We start from the raw sequence: 10766 nt of genomic DNA on the forward strand, positions 1-10766 counted from the left end.
TTAACTGGGGAAAATGATTAATATTCGCTATGTTTCGTGATCGTTCTCTCGCTATCCGCTTACGTCAGGAGCATCATTAGGATGATTAATTTTTTCGTGTTTAGAAAATCAAAATTTTTTAAAATACTTTATCATTTACAACTCATAAAAAAAAGTAGGAACGTTTTTTTTCAACGTATATTTAAAGTTAATTAAAAAAGTATTTTATAAATAAGAATGTTTTACGATTCAAACTTTAAAAATAGGGCTGATTTTTGGTTTCTTAAATATTTAATGAAACTTAATAGTAAAACTAATGTGTCTTCAGTACTATATTAAGGATGTAAGTTAGGAAAGTATGGTTATGTTTTTGTTTTTTCTTATATTGAAAGTGAAATAAAGGTTAACCTTATTTAAAAAAAAATTTTTTTTAAATGCTTTATTTAAAAATGTTAGTGATCAAATGCCCTTATCTATGAATTTAATATAATAATTTAGAAAACTTAAAGAAATATATCTTCCTTTGAGGAATTTCTGAGAATAGCATTTGAAATCATTTTAAAAAGGGCTTTTGAACAACAAGGAAGTATAAACCAGCATATTAATTGAATCTGCTGTTTTTCTTCATACTTGCTTTTGTTAAGCATTTTAGTTAAAAAAATTTCTTTTTTTTGAAATTGAAAGATGAACTGATAAAAAATTACAAATTCTAGATCTTATTTTTGTAACAATTTGAAGAGAGAATAAATAATACAATAATTATATATAACGCTAAAGATTCCAACTCTCATCTTAATCCTAGTTCATAAAAACCAGGATTATTTACATCACGTTTAATAATTTTTCTAAAAATTTAATAAATTTTCTACTTAAAGACTCCATGTATTAATCAATGAATTTTTTTAATGAAATAATCACTTTAATTATTTTTGCAATAAAAGTGCTTTGTGTACATAATAATTTTAAATATAATAAGTATTTACATCCTATCAATGGAACGAAAATTTGATCCTAAACTTTTTTTGAGCAAAGAATTTAAGGGGATATTCTTCTACTGATTTCAATCATTCCTTAAATTTTATTTAAGTCTAATAAATAATTGAAAAAATAATAATAATGAATTATAGTTTTGAAGTTCAGTTCTGGCAAAGAAAGAAAAAAAACTATTTGTCAAATTAACTGTGATAAACGTGAACTATTCTGCAGCTGCATTTTTTTTCCTTCAGTGGTAAGGGCTTTCTTTTAAAACATATACACTTTTTGTTACTGAATATACTTTAAGTTTAATGAATACTTAAGTTTTTATCATGGTAGAATGAGAGAAAGATAAGTGAAAAAAAAATAATCAGTTTAAATTAATAATAAAATGTTTATCAAGAGAGACAAAAGTAATATTTAATAAGATCCCCCTTCCCAAATTCTTTGGATTCTTAAAAATAAACAATATTTAGATAAAATTTAACATGACTATTTACTCAAAAGGGAGTCAATCATAGAGTAACTATCTTGGTCATGTCTTGCTGAAATAGTTTTATGTAGTTAGGCAAGTAAGATAAAATAGAAAATCTACATGTTTCACCACCATGATTGATATGCATTTATCAGAAACAAAATTAATCAGTAATCCAAGAATAACTATTAACCATTTCTTCTTTTTTAAAAAAAAATCTTAATGACTCATATGATTTCAACTTTTGTCCATTCAGGACAACTGGTGTAACTGCCAAGATTTTTCAGCAATTTTTTTTTAATTGAGAGAATAAAATTTACTTTCTCATTCCTTCAAATATTGTTACGAAATTTCCCGAGTTCGTTTGGATAGTGGGAGTTATATGGTGTGGAAAACACTCAATCAGCAGGCGGCGGTAGAAAATAAAACAACGACATTTATTTACACGAAGACACACAGTACAGCACAAAGACGACAACTATATACAGCACAGAAGACGATTATCTTCAGCCGAGACGTGCAGCAACAACAGCAGCATACAACAGTATACACAGCAGCTCTACTCCGCTAGTCCCTGGAAGACGAGTTCTTCACCGTCGCTTCCGACTACTCTTCGACTCCACCGGTTCACGACGACTACTACTCTTTCGCTTCCGACTACTCTTCGACTCCGCTGGTTCGCGACTGCCCGGCAGCTGCGGCTGCTTTCTTTTATAGGTCTCAGGAGGCGGGGCTAGAAGCCTCTCAACCAATCAGGAACGTTCGAGGCGTATCTCTGTTCCTACTGGACGGATCGGGAAAATTCTCGATGTTTCGGGTATAATCTATTTTGGCGCCAAAGTCGCCAAATTCGTCGCCAAGCTCTGGGACCTCCCATGGAACCAACTATGCTGGAAACCCGCATCACAGATTCGTAACAATATATTTAAATAATACAAATATGTTTTTAAAAATTTGATTTCTAAACATTTTAATTTAAATAAAAAGTTCAATTTTTTTGTTTGAAATTATAAATTATAAATATTAATAATTTTATATTTTTATAAAAATCTGAAAAGATATATTATGTTGCCATACCAAAATGGTAGTGTTTTTATAGAAAAGATTTCTTATATCATCATATTCCTTTTATTAATTTTAAGCAATAAATATTTTGATATTTTTACTTGAAATTTTTCTAAGCTAAATGATAGAAAAAGTGTACTGAAATGTAAAACTGAATGCGAATAATAAATTAGAAGAATTATAAACAATTTTGAAATTTTTATTACCGACATCAGAACTACAAAATGCATCTGATTATTCTTTACAAAATATAATATGAATACTGCACTAAGTTATAAATATAAATATTTTTCAAATATCAAAATCACAAAACAAATCTTGAAATTATAAAGTAAATTATTATGAGTATAATTTAATGTAGAATTTACAAAAGTTTTACAATGTATAGGTAGAAAAGATAAAAATTAAGGTAAGAAAAAAAAAAGATTAATTCTATAAAATATTTGAAAATCAGGCAACATAAATATAATTGCCATTGCATACAAATTATAAAAATTAAAAAGCATAACAAATTCTGAATCTTCTGGACTAATTAATAATACAAAAACTCAAACAATATAATTGAAGAGATTTTGGGGAAAAAATTTGCAGAATAGTAATAGAACTCTAAATTGACGAGATAGAGTTGAAAATAAAGTTTACAACCAAATATACATAAAATATAACATACATTGTGCCATTATTGAAAATCAATGCTATTTCTTATGAACTTCATGAAGTAATCAGCAATACAATAATTCAAACAAAAATATAATGAAAATTTAAAATTATAAACCTTAAAAAAAATGCAAAATATAGAGGGTTAAAGCTATACATGAGTGATTTGACAGAAAATCTAAAATAATGTAAAATTTAAAAATGAATCTAAAATCATATATGTAGGATTATTATATTCCTTATTAAACCTTATCATCATATTCCTTGTATTATAGTTGAAAAAAAAAACATTGCTTTTGGATATGCACTAATCAGAAATATACAAAAATTAAAATAACAATGAAAGTGATATATGTAATTGTTAAAGAATGTGATTAATAAAATATATATTGCAAAACAATACAGAACTATCAAGAATTTTATATGGCTGTTGCAACATAAACAGTTTTAATATATATATATATATATATATATATATATATATATATATAGTAAGATAATATACAGTGGATAAAAAAAGTATTGGCAATTGCCTATAAATGATCATATTTGCTAACAAAGTATGTTTGCAAATTTTATTTTAATATAGCGATTACAGAAGGAGAAAAGACAAACAAATATAACGAAATTTTCTTTTAAATATTTTTTTAGTCAAAATCTACGAGAAAATCCAAAATTTACATGATAAAAAAAGTATTGGCAAAATTATGAAATTGACAAAATTATGAGCGAAAACAAAATCATTATATGTTTAGTACTTTGTATGCATACCTTCTGCATCTATAACAGCTTGTAATCTGTTTCTCATAGAGGAAACTAAGGTCTTTGTTGTACTGTTGGGAATTTTGTACCACTCTTGCAAGAGTAAACGTTTGAGGTCGTCTTTACTTGAAATTTTATGTTTCCTGATTTCTAGATCCAGCAGGTGCCATAAATTTTCAATTGGATTGATGTCAGGCTATTGAGGTGGGGTTTTTAACTGGTGAGGAGCATTGTAGAGTAGCCATTCACGGGTGAGATTCTCTGTATGCTTGGGGTCATTGTCTTGTTGAAAAACGAATGATGTTCCCAAGCCAAGATTTTGGGCACTGATTTTTAAGTTATGGCGCAAAATGTCAATGTATGTACGTGCTGTCATAATACCATCAATAAAATACAGGTTGCCAACTCCATTAGCTGCCATACAGCCCCAAACTAAGACGCTGCCTCCACCATGTTTTACAGTAGCAGTTAAATGTTGCTCTTCCAATTCAGTATTTGGTCTCTTCCACTCATATCGTCGTCCATCACTGCCGAAAATGTTAAACTTTGATTCGTCGGAAAAAATAACTGTGATCCAAAACTCTTCGGATAAATAAACGTGGGATTTTACGAAATCTAACCTCTTTCTTCTATTTATTTGCGAGATTAATGGTTTCTTTCTAGCTGCCCTTCCATAATAACGTCTCTCGTGTAAAACATTCCGTACAGTCTGTACGCTGAAAGTCTTTTGCGAAGTGAAAGCATCATCTCTAGCTATCTGGGGTGCACTTATTTTAGGGTTTTCTTAACCTTGTTAATAATGGCACGTTTTTCTCTTGCAGAAAATATTCGAGGTCGTCCACTTCTAGTCTTATATTCCGTTGATCCTGTTTCCTTCAACTTTTTTACAACACTTCTGACAGTAAATAAACTTATATTCAACTGCACTCCTATAGCACGATAAGTTAAACCTTCATTTCTGAGCCTAATAATCATATTTTTAACACTAACGTCCAACGTCCAATTCTTACAATTTCGAAGTCATTTTACTGCAGTAATCGCAAAATAATGCATAGACACTTTTGGAGTAGTTTTGCAGATTTTATACCGGTAGAGTTATTTATCAGTCGAAACAAGTGACTTCAATGTAACAAAATTTGCATACCAGTTAAAACTTCGCCAATATTTTTTTGACATGTAAATTTTCGATTTTGAAAGAAAAAATCGTAGAAAATGCAAATTAAAATAAAAGCTTTACTATTTTGATATATCTAAGATGTCTTGTATTTAATTACGACAGCTAAAATGGCATAACATTTTATTTATTTGTCAATATGAATAAATTAAGGTAATTGCCAATACTTTTTTTACATACTGTATATGATTAAATAGGAGAAAATGATAATAAAACAAAACATTTTTTTTTACATAGCTGATATTTATAATAGTGTACATTTTTATTTTTAATAATTGTAGTTTCAAAAATTTTATAAAATTAATCACTCAAATGATTAAAATTCTAATTCAAACCACTGCATTGAATAATTTAATTAAAATTATTTATATGCCTGTCTATGCATGTATATACATAATTCTAGATAATGACACATTTAATGTGTTAAATAAAAATCTAAATCAAAGAAAAAAAATTACAGAATAAATAAAACAAATAGTCTAAAAGTATTTGCATACAATAATAAACTTAAAATAATATTATATCTGATAAAGGGTGCGAAGTGTGAAATGGATGCAAAAATTAAGCACATGAGCGAAATGTTATCGATTAGAGCTGCCTGGCGGATATTTCTCCTGAAAAATTTTCTATGTCCGTTAACATTACATGATCGTTCTCTCGCTATCCGCTTCTGTACGAAACTGTTTTGAAAACTGATCCCATGTCAGCAGGGTTACAATAAATTTTATCGCTGAAGCCAAGCTATCGCATGGTTGCAACATTCTATAACAAACAGCACCAAGAAGGCGGTAACATTCCGCCCCGCTTTGCGTATTTATGCAACACAGTTACAATTCAAGATTCAAAGTTATAATCAACAATATACAACAAAATATTTTTTTCGAGTTCAAACATGAAAATATATATAAAAAAAGACATAGAAATATAAATAAGTATGAACCATAAATGTACAATTAAATATGTAAAAATAGAAAATAAACATTTGAATATGTACAGAACAATATACAGTTTTTTTATGTACAGATTAGAAAATCAAGTCTGAATGGGTAGGAGGCAAATTTTAGAGATTGGTCTTTTAAAATGACCATTTTTAGTTTTGACAATTACAACACGAATTTTGCCGTCGTGTCCGGGAATAACTTGGCTTATTCTTCCAAGACACCATTTAAAAGGTGAAAGGTTACCCTCCTTTAGTAAAACCATATCATTTTCCTTAATATTATTTCTTGAAAACTGCCATTTTTTTCAGTCTTGCAAATAATTTAGATAGTCAATCGACCAGCGTTTCCAGATTTGTTCTATTATTTTTGTCAGTCATTGCCAACGGGTTAGTTTACTGTCTAGTTCATTTATTACTGAAGGCTCTGGAATAGAATTTATGGGCCTGCCTATTAAAAAATGGCCTGGAGTTAATGGTTCTAAGTTCGAAACATCGGAAGATAAAGGTGAAATAGGTCTTGAGTTTAGGATGCCTTCTATTTGTGTAACAACAGTTAAAAATTCCTCTTAAAATAATTTTGCATCAGCAACAGTTCTTTTTAGATGATGCTCGAAGGACTTAACCCCAGACTCCCAGAGTCCTCGAAATTAAGGGCCCGAGGGGGAAGAAATTTCCAGGAGATATTTTCCATTGCCCAAAACCTGGATAAATTTTCATCAGGAAAATTAACAAGTGAAGCTAGTTTTTTCACTTCTTTGTTGGCTCCTATAAAGGTTTTACTATTATCACTAAACAAGGGTGAGCATTTCCCTCGACGTGAGAAGAATCTTTTCAGGCAAGCAATAAATGCTTGTGATGTCAAGTCAAAAACTATTTCAAGATGTATATCCTTAGTAACTAGGCAAACGAAAATAGCTACATACACCTTATATAAATTAACCTTTCTTTGATTTTTGTACCTTATTAAAAATGCACCGCAAAAGTCTATACCTGTGTTAGAAAATACAGGGTCGAGATTTACTCGCTCTGGAGATAAATTCCCCATTAATTGGTCTAAGGGTAGGTTTGCACCTAAAACAAGTTATATAGTTGCGCACAACCTTTCTTGCGATATTTTTGCCTCCAATGGGTCAAAATTCTTGCCGAACAAAATGTAATAATGATTGAGGTCCTGCGCGAAAATTCTTTAAGTGATAATACTGGAAAATTAGAGTGGTAATTTTGTGCTTTTTAGGCAGTATTATCTGATATTTATGATTATAACTAACATCTGCATGAAGCAGTCTACCACCTACTCTTAACAAATTGACTGCATCTAAAAAGGCATTTAAGTGACATATAGGACCCTTCTTCAAAGTTTCTCCGTTTTTTAGGGCCTTTATCTCTTTATAAAATTCACTTACCTGAATAATCTCCATTAATTTTCTTTCTGCTATTTCCAATTTACTATTTGTGATTGGACCGGTAATTTTTGTTTTATTCTTAATATTGAATAAAAACCTGCAAAGAAAACTGCAACTAAATATACGAATTAATTTTAAATAGTCATTACTTATGGCTAAAAAATCCTCAAGAAATGAAATATTGTTTACAGAAGATAAATTAATGTTTGACTGTGATTTAAGTTCAGTCAGATATTGTTCATCTGAAATTACAGACTCATCAAGTTCAACACTAGAATGTTTTTTTAGAGTCCGGTAAACAGTCAGGACCACATCACCATAAGTCGTTGGTTAAGAGTTCATGAGGGTTCAAACCTCTAGATATTATATCTGCAGGATTAAGTTGGGAAAGAATATGTTTCTTCTGGAAGTTTTCTGTTAGAGTTTGTATCTCTGATACCCGGGTAGCAGCAAAAGTTTTTAGTTTATATGGAGGTGTCTTTATCCAGACAAGTGCAATTGTTGAATCTGTGTAACAGTTGTTTCACTGATTAGCATCTGAAGAGAAGAACGAATTCTTTCTATCAACTGCGAGAGAAGGAGACACGCTGACAACTCCAAACGAGGGATCGAAATTACTTTAATGGGAGCGACTCTTGATTTACTGGCAATAAGTTTATTGGCAGCTGTGCCATCTTTCATAATAGATTTCATGTAAACTACTGCTCCGAAAGCAGCTTCAGAAGCATCAGCATAACCTACTATAACAGTTCTTTCATAAGATTCTATCAAGATATATCTAGGAATTTTGAGATTTTCGATGACTTTCAAAGATGTCACAAAATTCGACCATTCTGGCTGAATTGACTGAGGGAGAGCATTTTCCCAGTTCAATTGTTGGATCCATAATTTTTGCATAAAAATTTTGGCCTTTGTAATAACAGGACTAACGAGACCTAATGGATCATACAAACGAGCGATGACTGATAACACGTTTCTTTTAGTGTAGAAAGGCTTGATCTTTAAGTCTACCTTAAAAAGAAAATAATCTTCTTTTGGTTGCCAATTCAGACCCAAAGCTTTTACTGAAGAATGTCGATCAACGAGAAAATATTGTTGTTTAGTTTCCTCAGAGCTATTATTTATGAGTTCAGATGAATTTGAAGTCCATTTATGAAGCTCCATGCCACAAGTTTGCAGCATTTGTATCAACTGCCTTTGTAATTCCTGGGCTGCTTCTAAAGTAGCAGCCCAGGGCAGCCCACCCGAGACAAAATCGTCCATATACACATATGTTAGTGTAACTTGCGAAGCTAACGGAAATTGTTCCGCTTCATCCAAAGCGAGTTGCTTCAAACAACGAATGACCAAGAATGGAGCCGATTTTGTGCCATAAGTAACAGTGTTAAGACGATACGTAATTGGAAATTGATTCATATTATCCTTCCATAATATTTTTAGCAGATTTCTTTGCGATTCATCAATTAATATTTGACGGTACATCTTCTTAATATCGGCCGTAAATGCGTATTTATAAGTCCTAAACCTAGTCATTATTTCAAAAATATTTTCTTTCACTGCACCGGCAAGAAGCAAATCGTTTAAACTTTGTCCCGATGTACTAGGGGCACTGGCATTAAATACAACCCTTAATTTTGTAGTTGAGTTTTCAGGTTTGTAAACTCCATGATGCGGCAAATAATACGATCCTTCACAAAGGTCATTATTCACCTTTTCCATTTGACCCAAACTTTCATATTCTGCAATAAATTCCTTATATAAATTTTGCATCATGGGATTCTTATACAATCGCTTAACTGTTTGGTTAAGTCTAACGTTGGCTAAGGCTTTAGAATCACCCAACAAACCTTCTTTCATCGGCATTTTAACTACAAATCGACCATCCTTATTTCTAGTGTGGGTTTCTTTAAAATGCGCCTCGCAAAACTCTTCTTCACTACTAAGAATAGTATTTTCTTCACTAATATTTTCCACTAACCAGAATTTTTCGATTACATTTTCTATATTCTCATTTCGAAAAACTAAACTACATAAATTAGTACAGGGCTCCTGATTGTTTGTATTTACATAGCCACCAGCGACATAACCAAATACAGTATTTTGAAATATTAAGGAATTTAGAGATGAACGTATTTGTTCACCCTTAACAATTTCAAAGAAGGTTTCAGCACCCAAAAGGGCATCGATTTTGGAACTCCGTGTAAATTCCGGATTCCCAAGCATAACCTGTGGAGTTTCTAAATTCTCTAAATTAACATTTGTAGCCGGAACCATATCCGTAATTTTATCTATTACAAAAAAGGTTTATGATAAAAAGAAAGATCCATTACTATTAGCTATATTAGCAACAGCCTCATATTCAATCGAAGTAGAAATTCCTCCCAATCCAGAAACCGATGTATTTATTTTTTGTCTTCGTAAATTCGCGCTGTCAGCAAACTGCTTTGTTACAAAATTTGCCTGAGAAGCGCTATCAAGAATTACTCTAACTCTTGAGAAGTGGCCATAAATATTCTGAATAAGTACTATTGCAGTTGGAAGTTGAACGCTTTTATTTTTTATAAGTAAGCAGGCAGAGGAAGTATACAGTGAATCGGCCAAGGTCACATCTGTTGTGGATAAATCAGTTCTCTGCTCCGAAGGAATTGCTTCGGAATGAGTAATATTTTCTCCTCCGATCGAAGGTTTGCTATGTCTGTGCAAGAGATAATTATGATTACCATTGCAGATGTAACACAAGTACTTAGATTGGCGACAAAAAGCTAATTTGTACCCTGGTTTTAAGCACAATACACAGAGAGAGAGTTTTTTAACCATATTAAAAAGTTCCACAGCATTTAAATCAAGAAAACTTTTGCATTTATAGATAGGATGATTTGCTGATAGACGACAAACAGGACACTTTGATGAAGTGTCATTTACCTTTGTTACTAAAGTGTACGTGGTTTAGAACTTTGGGAAATAAATTTAGATTTTGGAGGTTGAACAATATTACTTTGCAAATTTTCTAAAATTTGACATCTTTTTTCAATAAATTTTGTAAAGGTATCCCAATCAGTTAGCTCATTTGACGTCAAAGTCATTTCAAATTGTTTACGCGATTCTTTATCCAATTTCTGCATAACAATATTAATCAACATAGCTTCACTTAGTTTATCCAAATCTAAATCCAATAATTTTAGAGCTCTTAAATGTTTATGCAATTGATGAACTAATGATCTTAAATCTTTGTCACTTTCATTGTGCAACTTTTCAATCGAAAATATTTCTTTAATGTGAGTATTAACAGTAAGTCTTTTATTATCAAATCTATCCTCCAAAACTTTCAATGAGGAA

The 10766-nt window shown here is 30.9% G+C and overlaps 1 protein-coding gene across 1 annotated transcript; it reads right to left on the bottom strand.

Annotated features, from left to right (window-relative positions):
* Positions 1-7910: 7910 nt before the first annotated feature.
* On the bottom strand, positions 7911-9704 carry LOC129959387 (uncharacterized). The gene has a single exon (XM_056072206.1). It carries the CDS (start codon positions 9702-9704, stop codon positions 7911-7913), a length of 1794 nt encoding a protein of 597 aa, XP_055928181.1.
* Positions 9705-10766: the final 1062 nt, after the last annotated feature.

This window comes from Argiope bruennichi, chromosome X1 (assembly GCF_947563725.1).
Source record: "Argiope bruennichi chromosome X1, qqArgBrue1.1, whole genome shotgun sequence".
NCBI lineage: Eukaryota > Metazoa > Arthropoda > Arachnida > Araneae > Araneidae > Argiope > Argiope bruennichi.